This window comes from Procambarus clarkii, chromosome 32 (genome assembly GCF_040958095.1).
Source record: "Procambarus clarkii isolate CNS0578487 chromosome 32, FALCON_Pclarkii_2.0, whole genome shotgun sequence".
In the NCBI taxonomy this organism is placed as follows: domain Eukaryota; kingdom Metazoa; phylum Arthropoda; class Malacostraca; order Decapoda; family Cambaridae; genus Procambarus; species Procambarus clarkii.
Genome location: NC_091181.1, coordinates 33,049,690 through 33,066,407, shown reverse-complemented (window position 1 = coordinate 33,066,407; position 16,718 = coordinate 33,049,690). Strand labels below are relative to the sequence as shown.

The 16,718-nt window shown below is 36.5% G+C and overlaps 1 protein-coding gene across 3 annotated transcripts in view; it reads left to right on the top strand.

The window, feature by feature from the left end:
• The first annotated feature begins 4,265 nt into the window (after positions 1-4,265).
• Positions 4,266-16,718, top strand: part of LOC123759388 (sphingomyelin phosphodiesterase 4) — a 33,532-nt gene continuing 21,079 nt past the window's right edge. For 2 of the 3 annotated variants that reach the window (XM_069335190.1, XM_045744368.2), the window contains exons 1-6: positions 4,266-4,385; positions 7,966-8,268; positions 9,665-9,767; positions 11,506-11,722; positions 13,312-13,495; positions 15,602-15,712. In XM_069335190.1, coding sequence (XP_069191291.1) covers positions 4,347-4,385; positions 7,966-8,268; positions 9,665-9,767; positions 11,506-11,722; positions 13,312-13,495; positions 15,602-15,712 — 957 coding nt within the window. In that variant the 5' untranslated portion in view covers positions 4,266-4,346. The remainder of the gene's footprint in view (positions 4,386-7,965; positions 8,269-9,664; positions 9,768-11,505; positions 11,723-13,311; positions 13,496-15,601; positions 15,713-16,718) is intronic. The other variant, XM_069335189.1, reaches the window with a different exon arrangement.

Below are 16,718 nucleotides of genomic sequence, written 5' to 3'. Positions count from 1 at the left end.
AACCACGATGAACAGGGGGCTTAAAGAAAATTCGCTACAAATGAAGCCAAGAGCTGCAGGCTACAAAAGTCGGTATAAAATCATTGATCCTTGGGTAAGAAGGATGGAGCGCAGCCCCCGGTGGCCCCTCCACCGGCAGGGACCTGCTTCTAGAACAACCTAGCTCAAGTTTCTTTGATTAAATTTAGCGCGTATGAGTCTAGTACGTCTGGTTGTAAATTTAAGGATAATGAGTGTGTGTGATAAAGTACCCCGTCTTCCCAGTACTTTATCACATGACGTTTTGAAACTTCTGAAGGTGTTGGCTTCCACCACTTTCTCACTTAATTTGTCCCAGACATCAACCACTCTGTTTGCAAAAAGAGAACTTTCTAATTGTGTTTGTCCGACTTCTTCGTTTGCTTAGCTTGAGTCTATGACTGCTTGTTTTTGAGGCTACAGCTCTTCTTTGTCCATTTTGTCCTATTCCGGATAATATCGAAAATGCAAAGTCCTAGTTTTTGTTGTTTTAGATTCAGCTGCTTAGGAACTTTTGTTCCAAGCAGCTGAATTTTGTTTGTATTTTGTATTTTGTAAAATGACCTTGGAGTCAGAATCCACCAATCAATATCCTTCACTCCCAATCAGTGAAAGTTGCACAACAAGTGGGAACTGGGGTTAAAAAAGCAAACCAAATTCTAGGAATAGGCAAACGATATTTAGACTTTAACGAAAATAAGATAGTTGTACAACTGTATAAATCTCTGGTGCGCCCCCACAATCAAAGCATGGAGACCTCGTCTTCAGAAAGAAATCTGCTGTGGAGAAAGTTCAATACCGGGCGACTAAAATCGTTCTGAACTAAGTTGACTCTAATACCAGGAACAGTTTAGGACCACAGGACTAACAACACTGCAAACCAGACATGAGAGGGCTGATCTCATGGAAACATAAAATACTGAAGAACTTGGAGGATATTGATCCAGACCACTTCTTTAAAAGGTCAGAAGTAACTGCAATACTGTAGTCAGAGGTTACTTACTCCCTTCAGTTCTTGCAATCTTACCCTAGTGATAGGCACCAATATGTTTTTGTGAACGATGCTACTTCTCTCTGCCAATTAACACTGGCGTTCCACAGGGTAGTATACTTGGTCCACTCTTCTTTCTCGTATACATCACTGATCCTGCAATCGCCACTCAACACTTTAAGCCAGTTCTATTTGCGTATGACAAAACCTTCATTTTCTCCCATGCTAACTCACTTATTCTAAGGGAGACAGTTAATACTGAACTAAATAAAATCCATTTGTGATTGACATAACAAACTTACTCTTAACATTGATGAAACGTTTTACATATTGTTTGGTAACAAATCCAAAATGAGCAGAGGAGATGGGGCGTTCCTTGGTGTTCACATAGACAACAAACTTTCAATGAGATCCGCCCTGTGATTTGCAGTGATGTTAGCCCCGTGGCATTCAAGCGTTCCTGATACGAGAGATGACTTCGCTCTGGAATGACTTTTGTTGCCCAGTGTTGCACCGTCAACCAGCTCAGTTATGTCCTTCCGAAAATGAGGTCTCCATACTTGGACACATTAAGCTAAGTGAGGGCGCACTAGAGATTCATACAGTTGAACCATTACCTTCTTTTCCTTATAGTTAAAAGTACGTTTTATTATCCCAAGAGTTTGATTAGCTTTTCTGACTGCTGCACCCACCTGTTGTGCAACTTTTAATGTGTGGTGGATCTTGACTCTAAGGTCCTTTTCTTCATCAATCTACCTGTAATGTAACGCTATTAATTTGTTAGTCATGGCGTGGGTTATTTTGTCCCACATGCATGGTCTTGCATTTGTCGATATTAAAAAGCATTTGCCAGCTTTCTGATCATTTATGGAGTTCACGTAGATCTCTTTGTAAAGCTTCAATATCGTTATCATTTCCCACTTTTACCATAAAGCTTTGTGTCATCTGCAAATTTGATGATGTGGTTTGTAATATTCTCATCTATGTCATTGATGTATATGCCAATAAGGGTAGGTTCCAAAATGGACCCCTTGTGGTACCCCACTTAGCACGTTTTTCCTTTCCGATTCGTTTTCATTTAGCACCACTCTTTGTTTTCTTTCCTTTAACCATTGTTTTATTCATTTTAATATCTTATTATTTATTCCATGAGTCTGTAATTTCCTTGCCAGTCTTTCATGTGGTACATTATTAAAAGATTTAGCAAAATCCATGTATACTACATCCACCGGAAGGCCTTTGTCTGAGTAGCTGGTTACCGTTTCCATGAATTGTGAGCAAATTTGTAAGGCAGGATCTGTTTTTAACAAATCCATGTTGTGTCCCTTATACAAGGTTGTTCACTGAAAGATGTTGAATGATTCCTTCCCTGAGGATTCTCTCCAAGTTCAAGTTCAAGTATGTTTATTGAGATAAGAAAAAAATACATCTCAAAGGGATAGAGTAGCTTAGGCTATTTCTTACCCCCCATTCTCTCCATGAGCTTACAGATGTGTGATATCAAGCTGATCGGCCGGCAGTTTTCTGCTGAGCTCTTTCTGCCTTTTGCATATTTCCAATCTAGAGGGACTACCCCACCCCCATTCGGTCCAGGGATTTTGTGAAAAGTACAGTAGTTTCAGCGGCAGTCATAGTTTTTCTGTTAGTTCCTTTAAGAGTTTGAACTGGATTCCATCCACACCTGAGGCTTTAGAGTCTTTAAGTTTATTAATATTCTTTCTAATTATTTCGTATGTTATGGGTATATGTATATCCCTAAATTCATTCTCCTCCCCCTCCTTAAAACATTTGTGTGGGTAATGGGATGTCATCCAACCTTTCGAATGTGAACACTGATGTAAAATAATCATTATATATATAACTAAATATGACTACAATTTAACTAAACAATATATAACTAAAAGAGTTACTAACACAGGAGTCATTCTCTCCAAAATCAGATTCTATGTACCTCGCCCTGCCTTAGTAACTCTGTATTATTCACTCATTTATCCATATCTCACCTATTAGTAGGTGATCTTGATCTCACCTATGGTACCTGTGCCTGGGGATCTTACCACCTTTAACTACCCTCAACCCCTAATTACTCAACAAAAATCAGCAATTAGAACAATAACAAACTCCAGTCCCAGACACCACTCGATCTGCTCCCTTACTGAAATCTTTGAACATGTTAAATATATTATTATTATTATTATTATTATTATTATTATTATTATTATTATTATTATTATTATTATTATTATTATTACTATTATCATTATTATTATTACTATTATCATTATTATTAGTAGTATCATTATTATTATTATTGCTGCAATTATATACTGCATATATTTATTATTATCCGTAATATTAATATTGTCCCAGTAGCGCAGTGGTAAGACACGCCCTGCGTTTTGCGAGCACTTTGACCTGGGTTCGTATCCTAGCCGGGGAGGATTGACTGGGCGCCAATCCTTAACTGTAGTACCTCTGTTCACCCAGCAGTGAATGTGTGTTGTTAAACAATTTGGCGGGTTGTATTCCGGGGAAAAAAATATATATTAAGGACTTGCCCGAAACGCTATGCGTACTAGTGGCTTTACAAGAATATAAGAACTCTTGTATATATATATATATATATATATATATATATATATATATATATATATATATATATATATATATATATATATATATATATATATATATATATATGTCGTACCTAGTAGCCAGAACTCACTTCTGAGCCTACTATGCAAGGCCCGATTTGCCTAATAAGCCAAGTTTTCATGAATTAATTGCTTTTCAACTACCTAACCTACCTAACCTAACCTAACCTAACTTTTTCGGCTACCTAACCGAACCTAACCTATAAAGATAGGTTAGGTTAGGTTAGGTAGGGTTGGTTAGGTTCGGTCATATATCTACGTTAATTTTAACTCCAATAAAAAAAAATTGACCTCTTACATAATGAAATGGGTTGCTTTATCATTTCATAAGAAAAAAATTAGAGAAAATATATTAATTCATGAAAACTTGGCTTATTAGGCAAATCGGGCCTTGCATTGTAGGCTGAAAAGTGAGTTCTGGCTACTAGGTACGACATATATATATATATATATATATATATAAAAATAATAAATACAAAATAAAACTTAGGTTAAGTAGGTACGAAGATGCAGATGAATGGGGTGAGAATAGCTTGAGCTACCTCATCCCTTTGTGTGTATTTTACTTCAATAAACTTATTTCAATTTCAATTTCAATTTCAATTTCAATTTCAATTTCAATATCAAGATGCAGATGTGAATGGTGTTGTGTAGGAGGTGACGTAACCGTTGAGGGGCAGCTGATGTACACAAACATGGCGGCGACTCCCCTGTCTCCCAGCGTGAGTCTGGCTAATCTTCTTTGTACACCAGCAGAACATGGCTCCTAGCGCTTGATTTTATAGTTATATTAATATATAAGTTGAGAGTGTTAACTGTCGTGAGTGCGTGAGAATGACGCGGTTAGAAACATGCCCAAAACTGTTATCATAAGTTTGTATTGTAATGTTAGTTTGAAATTTTTACCAACAGTTATTCAAGAATTTACGATACTCTCCTTAATACTTTGTATGTGTACTGTATATTACCTAAATGAACACTGGAAACTGTCATAGAATTATGATGAATAAAAGGCAAATAATCCCTTAATCATTTGGGAAATTCACAGTTGTCTTTGGAGGAATTAGGTTGGAGTTGGATTGGGTGGTTGGAGCTGCCTCTTATGGGCCAATAGGCCTTCTGCAGTTACCTTTATTCTTATGTTCTGTAGGCTTTGGCAGGGAGGGAGGGAATTTTCAGGGTAAAGCACGAAGCCATTACGACTATGTAGCCCTTGGAAGGGGTCAGGATAAGGATTTGAGAAGTGACGGTGGGAAGGAATGGTGCCCAACCACTTTGACAGTCAGGGATTGAATGCCGACCTGGCTAACACTGTATTGGGGAACCCTCTTGGGTACCACGTGACTTGTATCCATATGACATATCCACATTAATAATAATAATTCATTGTTTCGAGGGAGACAGACAGCAATGTCAGTTATATCATTACTCGAAATTATCGTAAGTCAGGGCAATTGTAAGTTGAGGTGCCACTGTACTGTAATAAAAATTATCAGAATCTGAATTGGAAACTTTATTCGTAACTTGTACAAATCAGTACAATAATACTGGCCTAAACAGGGGTACAGCAATTTAAATCAAACTTAAATTGTAAGCATAACTTGAGTGACATTTAGCTTACAAATTGAAAGATGATATATACTGAACAGTATTAGAAAAACAAAATGTGATTTACCAATACCAGTAAGACAGATAATGTGCCTATATTTGCACAATATATATACAAAAATGAGGATGATAAGACAATTAGAAGTAGCACTACAGTAATATAAACTAATGATGCACACAACTTCATACTAACGTGATATGTATCAATGAGAAAATCCACTGGGGCTGCGAGGCAACGCAAATCTATGACCAAGACACACTGCATACTCTATCACTGTACCACCGCTTGCTTGCTAAAGGTCTTTCACCAAGTCAACGGTGGTACTTGGTAGACTATATGGCTAGCAATGCCTTGGTCGCAGGTTCACGTTGTCTCATAGCCCGAGTGGATTTTTTTTTAAACTAATCATCTCATAACGTTATAAAATTTGTACATCTTCAGTTTTCTACATTAACAAATCCGGGGCTATCCCGGATCAAAGTTGCTTCAAACACACATCTCATATAACATAGAATTCACTTCAGTAGGACTCAAAATGCCTCTCATTAAGCCATTTCTTTGTGATAGTAGTTCTTTCATAATTCCAAATATCCAGCTTGGGATCCACCTTCTCCCTCTGCTGACTAGACGTCTTATCCTATTCTGTAGACCTGCTCTACCATTATATACATCGTGCATTCTTAAGTTGTATTTCCTAACAATTAAGTTTATATTTCTGGAAAAGTTGAAGTAGGCAGTGATAAGCGAGTGCCTGACTAAAGAGTTGGTTGAGTTTGTTGGGTACTGTATGTCTTATTAATGCTATTAATGTCATTATTAGTAAATATATTAATTATTATTAGCCAATTGTTATTTAATAATAATGTACAGTAATTCTTTAAAGTACAGGTATAACATTTAGTACACTACCTGTATAATATTGGTGGGTGATAATTTGAGTAAGAACTGTACTTTGGACTGATTATACCAAACCCCTAATTATGCATAAAATTATAGGATCTATCACTAATAACAATGATAATTAAAAATATTGCTGTGAATATAATCTCATAATTGTAAATAAAAGGAGCAATAAGGACATCTCTGTTTTACAAGAATAATTAAGTCAAAAGTGTGTACAGTACTGTAAAACAATAAATGTAATTGATTATTTTTGTCATATAGTACTGTCATATGTTATATTTCTTATAATTAATAATCTAAAACTGTGAAAACTGCGACTAAAGTAAATATGAGGGTCAAATTGCAAAAATAAGTTCAACTAATTGGATAAGATTAATTGTATGTACTGTACCTTACTGTAGTATAATGGGTATATATTAAATTTTCTAAATAAATAAATTACATATTGTAATGCAACAATATGCATACATATTTTGTATGGTAGTAAATTAAGGTGGAGTTGGCATGTGATATGTAATTGCTCTCCACATACGCCAGTTGCTTAATTAATTTAAAAATTGTACTTGTGGTCGGTCTCGAGTCCATTGTTGCGATGTACATTGAATTTTGTAACTACAGTAGCTCATAAAGATTGTAACTTGTTAGCTAAATGAATTGTGAGAGTCAGTCCCTGAGCCCATTATGTGCCTCTGTAACCCTTTCCACTACCGCCCACAGGATGGGTATGGGGTGCATAATAAATGAACTAAACTAAACTAGTATTACTTTTAATATTGAATAATATTAGTGTTGTCAAGAAAACTCAGATGACAGCAGTATAATGTAAAAATAAGAGAAAGTTAGGGGTGTGTTGGGCAGGTGTGAGAGAGTCCTTACCTGTATGTCCATTGTTGGGGTGGGTAGTGGTGGGCGCAGGCTGGAACATGTAATGGCTTGGGGACTCCTTCCCAGTGTTGCTCTCACTTGAACTCTTCTACTTTACTTTAACCATCACACAGGATTAAATTAATATTGCAGAGTTCCTCTTGTGTAATGCTGAATTCTGCTGCAGGTTTATGTGTTGGAATTATTCAAATGCATAAAAGTGGTGTATATGTTGGTGATACATAAAGAGTGGTGTATAGTTGGGTATCTGGCAACTTTGAGCAGCTTCACTTGGTGTTGGGTAACTTGGGTGCCATTTACCCATACTGTACTTGGTGCATGTAGGAGCTACAGGTTCCTGTTGTTACATAATGAAGAATTTAAATGTGTCTTTCAGTCATCATGGTATTCAAGATTTGACTCCTCCATTACCGGTAAATATTGAATACAGTACTCTATAATTACACTAATTTTTTTTTTGTCCCTGGATAGTGTTATTTTCTAATTACTTATGCCTTTAAAAATATAGAAAATGGCTATTATTCCTCTCATAGTAATGGAACACTGATCACAGACATCACGATGTGCATAGCGACTTATAGTAAAATAGAGTACAGTACAGTGATTCACATTGGAACTTTGTGTTAGAGAATAAATGCCACACCGGTCCATGTGGGGGGGCCAGTGCCACAAGGCCATGTTTACAAATGTTTACATAAATATAGGGGATATACTTAGACCATAGTGAACAGCGATACAGTGAAGTGTAACACAACACACATAAAAGTTGAAATGTAGGAAAATTACCATGTAGAAAATTGGAAATGTATAACGGTGCCAGAATGAGGATTCTAGCACTGGAGGAGGTAGTGTACAGGTAATTTTTGCACTGGCATCCACTAACGTGTATTTTACTCATTTTGCAGGTTCGGTTGCAAAATGCTCTTAGTCAGCCTTCTTTACAAATCCGATGTGAAGAAGTTGGACGCATTTTGAACGAATCAACTAGCAAGGATGCAAACTTTATTCTTCGTGCAGTAGTAGAAAGCATCTTTGGTATAAATGGCCAAGTAGGCTGGGGCTTGAGAACAATAACACATTCTGTTCTCATTAGAGAGTTTGAACATTTACGGGCGTTCTTGAGTGCTTCTGGTCCACTGCTGTCACTGACTTATCGTCTGGCAAATGATCCATTCCTCATGTTTGAATTTCCAGTGGCATGTCTTCCAGTAAGTATTGTTTTCTATATAAATTATTTTGTTAGTCCATTAGTAATAAGGGTTCAAGGAAAACCTCCATTTATTTTGTTTGTAAATTTTTAGATTATTGTTACAGCATTATTATTCTCCTTCATTACATCTGTTTTATCTGATTCTTGCTGCTTGCTTAAGCCCATTCAATTACTCCTCTTATACCTCTAAAATATCTCATTATATATTTGCCATAAATATAATAAAGAGAATAGTTTGACTTTACATGGCTTTCATATCAGTATTTTCATCTGGGTCTTTGAAACCAATGTATCAAGATCAGGTTTTGTAGTGAGGGATTACTCAGGCTTCATCTACTGTTTCTTTCATCATAATGTATATTACATTTTTTTTTCCTTATTAGGTATTCCCAGAAGGTATACTTTATAGTCTAATGAATTAATAATTTCTGAGCAGGGTCCCCTCTGTTTCGTAAGCCAGATTTTTGCCTCATCTTTACAAACCATTTTTTCAAATGGTTTTGCCATGTAATTGAGGAGGAAAGACAGTGGAGAGTTACCCCCGTCCTTCAACAGACCAACTAAAGAATAAATGCCACTGAATGAGAATAAAGAAATGTCTTTCTTCCTAAAGACAAATAATCAGAAACTAATCACTCGACTTTCCTTTCCAGTGATAAATGGGATCACCAGAAAAGTCAATTATTGCTCTGACAGTGATTAATTAATAAATTAAAAACACTAACCACCACCAGGTGGCAATACTAGCTAAGTACTACAACAGGGGCAGAGAAGATGCCAGTCTTTGCAGTGCTCTATATAGTTGTACTCGCTTAGTGCTTTCTTGTGATAATTATCTTGCCGTACCTTGCAGTTGCTTTCGATGTTTATGTCTACTTATGCCTTCACTCATTACTGGTTAAAAGGGTACAGGTATTGGTGATTTGTCACCTGTATATAGTACACATACTCTTGCACCCGGCAACATTGTCTGACGCTTCAGTCGGTCAAGACATCCGGTCTTCATGCATCAGGGCGGTTTCAAGCCCTTCTTGTCCTTTATCCCTACCTTTTGTCTTCTTGAGGCTTTGCTTCTTCTGGGGGTTCAGTGGTACATCCAGGCTTGGTGGGCAGAGCCAGACGTTGAAGCATACAGACAGATACCGAGGCAGACGGGTAGACACACTGCCCGTGTAGGTTCAAGGTTTGGTGGTAGCAGAGCTAAGCTTGGGCAGCTATTGTGGGGCCACCAGAAAGGGGCATTACATTTAGGGCTTTGATTTTTTAAATACAAATATTTATGGAAATAAAGCAATATCTGTTGAATTTAAAGACTGCTTTTATGGAAATATCCATATATTTGCCTTGAATAAGGCAAATTGTATATACTGTACTTGTGTAATTTTCTGTTCCAGGCAAAATCTCGTGCAGAAATAGAAGATGGGACTCCAGGAGTTTTCTACATTAACAAAGTTCAGAATCCAGGTCCTGGCAAAACTCCAATCAATATTCTACTTAGTACCCTTTTATACATCTAATTATTGTGCTATATGCTAAACCTTAAATGCTACATTCAGTATATATCAGTATATATTCAGTAGTGAGTATTACAGATCAATTGTAACAAGCATAATGTAGCCAGAATTATTTGAGTTTTCAACAAAACATAAGTCAACATTATCACCTAATGCCTGCAAATTAAGCCAGTACAGTATAAAGGTTATGCATAAAACATTCACTGTTTTATAATCAACACCCTGACCATAGATTCACTATAACTTGTAGTAATTTTGACAAAGTGCATTTAGGAGACAGATACTGAATCTCAGATGTATTCAATTGGGAGCAATATCTGTTGAATTTAAAGACTGCTAAGACAGTGTATGGAACACCTAGCTATTATATACTGTTGAATAGAATAGGGGAAAATTCACCATTGCAAACCTACTTGCTGACTTGCATTTCATTTATATACAGTACAGGTATTGGGACTTGCATATTTCCTCACTTCCCTGACTTAACCGCAACTTCATCTCTGAACTCGCTATATCTTGGCCTCGGAACTCGCTATATCTTGGCCTCGGAACTCGCTATATCTTGGCCTCGGAACTCGCTATATCTTGGCCTCGGAACTCGCTATATCTTGGCCTCGGAACTCGCTATAGCTTGGCCTCGGAGCTCGTTATATCTTGGCCTCGGAGCTCGTTATATCTTGGCCTCGGAGCTCGTTATATCTTGGCCTCGGAGCTCGTTATATCTTGGCCTCGGAGCTCGTTATATCTTGGCCTCGGAGCTCGTTATATCTTGGCCTCGGAGCTCGTTATATCTTAGCTTCGTGACTTGCTAGTACTGTATATGATGTAATGGGGTAACATAATTTCTCTCTCTCTCTGGCTAACTGCTATCTACTGTATCTTTGTGTTTGGCTAACTATCTATCTTTGTGTGCTCTGAACACTGGACTTGTATACAATTTTCATAATTGAAATTAAACTAAATCTCAACCAAAATGCTGACATCAGTAACAATTATTTACTCACTCCCAGACTGTCAAGTCAGAGGCATCACATCAGATCTATATAGTCAGTCCCAGATCTCTGCGGTGTGTAGTCCGACACATCACGGTACCTCGAACATCGTAGTCAGATACAGTCAACTTTACATGGGCTGGGTGCCTGGTTTTCGATTATTAGAAATATATGCTAATACAAATTCTCTTCTGTTCTCTCTCCTTTAACACTTCCATATTTACTCTCTAATCTTCACATATCTATGTATCTAAATGTATCTCAGAAAATGATTACATAACAAATGAAAATTAAAATTATTGCATAAAAATGCAAGTCATTACAATCATAACCTCTGAACTCTCAGTATTTTAATCTCTAAATACATAGCCTTCCCAGTTTGGTGCCTTCTTTTGATAATTACTTTACCTCTAAATTCACTGTATCTTAACTTTTATCCTCACCACTTTCACTTCTCTGACCATATTGTGGCTTTACCCTTGTTCCTTTTCCATTTACAGTATAGCAGTGATTCCTGTTTATATCACAGATTTACTTTGATAAAACCATTAATCAAAAAATATCTCTCGTAGAATCTGCTCTCAATTTGATATTTCTTAAATCTAGCTAAGTTTCTATGAATTTATCAATACCCTTGTAATGTTATCAGCTCTCCTTATTCTATGCTCATACTTTGATCTAAGATGAATTTGCAATTTTTTATATATTTTCCTTAACTAATTGTTCTAGATGCTTTTGAATTTTATATATTTCATTTTGCACATTTCCTTGTGAGTGGGAGCAACCAGAGATGGTCACTTTCGTGGTCAACTGCTGGTGATGCCCTCTATCCCAGCCTGTTGGAAGACTACCTCAGCACATTTCTTCCATGTGACAGCTCGGTACCACCTGGTCCACCAAGCCCTCCTGTGTCACCCAGGGGTGTACTGTCTCCTGTCTCTTCCAGGTATGGAAATATGGCTGGTGTTGTTCATCAGCTACATCTTGCTCTTGTTAGGGCCCCATTTAGATTATGCAGTTCAGTTTTGGTTGCCATACTATAGAATGGATATAAATTCACTAGAATGCATCCAGAGTAGAAAGACAACGTTAATCCTGTAAATTTGAAACCTGTCATATGAAGAAAGATTGACAAAGCTTAAATTACATTCATTAGAAAGGTAAAGAATTAGGGGTGACATGATAGAGGTGTACAAGTGGATAACAAAGGGGGATAATAATAGGGTATAATAATAGGGTATTAAAAGTATTGACACCAAATAGAACACAAAACAATGGGTATAAATCGGATAAGTTTAGATTTAGGAAAGACCTGGGTAAATACTGGTTCAGTAACAGGGTTTTTGATTTGAGGAACCAATTACTGCGTAACATAATAGAAGTAGGATCTCTTGATTGTTTCAAGCATAGGCTAGATATACATGTATGCAGTACTGTATATGAATGAGATTGGGTGGATATAAATAGGAGCTGCCTTATATGTGCCAATAGGCCTTCTGCAGTTACCTTCATTTGTATGTTGTTATGAGTATGCTAGACATGTCTCATAAAAATTAGTGAAGATTTAATGTAATAGATTTATATTATTTTTATAAATTTTACGAGGTTTGTATTTTTTTCTTCTTGAGAAATTTGTACTAGAGGTATGTTTCAGACAAGTAGTTTTGACACATTTATTGTTATTTTTCCTGTTGTAATACAATATTTTAATATATAATAAGTAATGATTTTGAATATATTCTGTATTTACATATCACGATATAAATAGTCATTATGAGTGACACATTCAGTAATGTCTTGTATATTACTTGAGTGACCACCATGAACAGGAACCTGGTGATATTCTCACGATGATGGGTTAAGGAGGGTTTATTTTGTGATTACTAACCATTAGTACAGTACTGTATTTGTAAGGGAAAATAACACGATCCTCTCTAAGAATGTTATCAGAGGCAAGATGAAATATCTGTGTTCTGTTCAGCTTGATGAAATCTTAATTTTTAAGGAATACGTTTAAAATATATGTAAAAATCTGAAAGAAAATGTCGCCACATAACTTATAGTTTCTATGCTTAGGCCTACAATAAGCAATACAGTATAGCTTAAAGTTATATTTAACATTATATTGTCTTTAAATATCACGTCTTAATTTTGACACGAGATGTGTTTTTGATACGCTAAACATTCTTTGCATATATAAATATTATTTAATATTGTAATAAACTCACTCAGACCTAAAAATATTCCCTTTCTATGTCAGGGAATATCCCTCCCACATGCAAAAAAAAAAAAAAAACTTGCAAAATTACATTATTGACATCTTACTAATGTAGAGCTTTAAAAGTCGGAGAGAGGAGAGGTAAAGCCGAGTGGCTAATAGTTTTCTGTTAGATCAGAACACTTAAAAGGAGATTGTAGATAAACTGCCACATGGGCACTGAGTGTCTTTATTTTATTGGACTTGTGTTCTCAAGGAATTAAAATATTTGGTGAAAATATTAAATAAATGTATAAGTAGTTTAATTACAGTTACAGAAGCAGTGGCACTGGAAATCCCACATTGTACCTGAGTACTTTGGTATCTCCCATTGCGTCTCGTTCACTACGCTCACCATCCCCTCATGGCTACCCCAGCACTGATGGAAGTGGTGCACATGCATCATCCCCACTACATGCTACTCATGTTCCACATCCCCAGCTTAATATCTGGACCAGTCAGGTATGGAAACAGATCATTGATATTTACCTTGCTCTTCCTGAGCCATGACACTTCATACAATACTTCCCTAGGCAATCTCCTGCTCTAAGAACATACCCAAACAACAACCAGACCAGGTTGATAAACCTGGGTGCAGTGGGTATGTTTTCCAACTCCCTTACCAGGCCTGCAGAGAGGGAAGGGATGCCTGGACTTTGCAGGTACCATCTCATATCACTGTTCAGTAGATGGCAGCAATGTGGATAACACTGAAATATGCACATGGTTTTTCATTGTTAGGAACAGGAAATCTGTTTGGCTTATCGAGGCTTTCCTGGGCCACTGACTGACCTCCAGGATGCAGCCACATCAATTACTTAATTCCCAGGTGTCTATTTACTGCTAGGTAAACAGGTATAAGGAGAAAGAAAACATGTCCAAGTATCTCAGTTGAGCATGGGAATCAAAGCAAGAGCTCTTGGTTGTTAAGCAAGAACACTATTCTTGAACAAGAACGTGTTGAACACTATTTCAAGGAAGCTCGTCTCCATCTGCACTTGAACAATGCTCAAATGGTACAATGCTTTAATAGTGGCTCTATCTGGTCTGTCCTGTTGTGGCATTAGACTGGCTGTTGCAGCTCTTCTGGCTTCTTGAATTTTAGTCTTCACATTAGGATGGAATGTAAGATCAATGTGGCCACTTTTCAATGGATATGTGCGACTTGGCACTTTTCAGGTGGATCCCTTTTATGCATCTGTGTTTAATCATAAGCTTCTGTTTGTGGCTCTTTTACCGAATCTTATATGGCCTTCAAATTTTAGCCTTTTCATGTATATCTTCTATATGAATCAGCTCTGTTGTCCACAATAATACAAACAGTATTAGTTTTATGTCCAAAGAACACAAAACATGCCCTCTTCATCTTGGAAATGCAATAAAAGTTGCAAAAATCAAATACCACCACCAAACATTTCCAAACTACCAAAAAGAATGATTACAATTGTTCTTATTGGTTGTATTTATAATGGTATTTTCTCTGGAACACTTATGGGCTGTTATTGAGTTAGTTAATTGTATCTTTTATTAGAAAATGGAGAATGAAAAGAACATTTCATTTTGTTTTCTACGCAATAGAAATGTTTTAGATTTTTTTTAATGGTTCCACTGGAATGATCAGGTCATATTCTATCTATATGGACTATGTAGACACAATAAGAGTATGGGGCTGAAGGGTAAGTGATGTAGTCAAAGGGCTTAAAATCTAATCATGCAGTCTTTCAGAGCGCTGTATGCAAACTATGTTTGGAGTAATCCTAGATACATTGCACCAACACGGAACTCTTACCACCATGATCTCCTACATTGTGAAACACACAAGAGGGTAAAGATCCAAAGATTTGCTATAAAGTGTGTTAAAAAATAAAAAGAGCTTTCCAAGAAGACAGACTAAGGAAGCTGTCTGATGTCACAAGAAGACAGAAATATCAGGGAAGATGTGATGTGCTGTTGTATAATATACTAAAGGGAGGTAGACGGGAACAATTTATTTCTCGTAGAGGAAAATGGAATGTGGGAACCAGGCGGGAGTCAAATACACATAGGAGACAGAGTTGAAAAAGAGGTCTTTGCATGTAGTGTGGGTGGTATAACTGAAAATGGAAGGGGGGTAGAAACCGTTGCCATACAATGCTTTAAGAGCATATATGATAAAACATTGAACTTGAACATTGATAAATATACATGTCTTGAGCTAGATATCACACTGTTAGCATACAGAGGTAAATACTGTTTTTCATTTGTTTTCTGTAGCCTTTAAGTAACACAAAAAATGCTAGTCCGTACACCAAATATTTGCCTGTCTATAAAGTGGCACAACCACAGTTTTCATTCAGTTATTGGCAATACAGTACCACATTGCCAGCCCCACTGTAAATTTTTCAAAATGCTTTTTATAAAGGAATATTAGCACAGTAATATATTTGAATTGTCATGTTAAAGCTTCAGATATAATATCAGTTTAAATATGAATAACTACATGATTTATATAATTTCATGTTTTGTAAAGAGTAATGTCAGCAAATATCAGTAAGAAGAAAATGTTTTAATATTGGGTGATGTAATCAGGTACTGTTGCAAGTGGTGATGGAGATGTGGGTGAATCAGTGCCTTCCCCCGCCAGTGCGGTCACCAGGTCGCGTGCTGCCCTCCTCCCCTGCCTCGCCACATGGTAGTCAGGTGAGCTCTCACTTTTATCCACTGGCTTATCTGCTCAGTACGTATTTCTCAATGGTGATTTGTATTTATTTTTCATGGAGAAATTTGAATAGGATGAACAAATTTCATGAATGATGATGAACAAATTGATGTACTGTTCATTAACTTTTTCATCCCCCGCTCCCCCTACAAGTATACTCTGGCTAGTTATTTTTAACTGCATAAAATACAAGTTTAATTTATATTTATTCTAATAGTATTTAATTTTTCAGTTATTTGTTACTACCATTACAGTATGTAATTCTTATGTTGAAATATTGAGAGTATATTCATGTTTAATATCTTTTAAAAGGTTAGTAGTGTTATAAAACTATATTTGTCACAGCTGTCAGTTCAATTAGATAATTAGCAACAGAAAATTATAAAGAATTAAGTAGCAAATTTTGGAAATCTACTGATAGAAGTAAAATGCATGCAGGAGAAAAATACAGCGATCAAATGATCTAAATCTCAACAGGAATAAAGCTAATGTATTAATTGAATATCCTTAGTCTGTGCTATTACAAGTTTGACATTGGATCAAATTCAGTTAGGAAACACCCGTAATTATGTGTGGAATCACAGTAATGAGCGTTGTTGGTTGGTCGTTGTGCTTGGTACTCTCCAGTATAATTGTGGGAAATAATAGATCAGGTTGCTACCCACAGCAAGACATGTGAAGAACAAAGCAAGAGACTGTTGTTCTTGTTTCGTCATGGACTGCATATTATTTATGAGATGTTGAAATGCATCATAGGTGTAACTGCAATGAAATAGGGTGTTGTCCTTTTAGCAAGTGAAAAGGACGAGCGTGTATAAATGGCAAGAATGTTTGTGATACGGGAACAAGTGCATGCCAGTGTGTCATATTATAATGTTGAGATACATGCTTAACAAATTCTGCATGGAACACCCTACTACATGGTGAAACACAGTCTATAAAGTAGGATGACTACTGGTTGTGGGATTGTCTCGGGACGTCACCCAA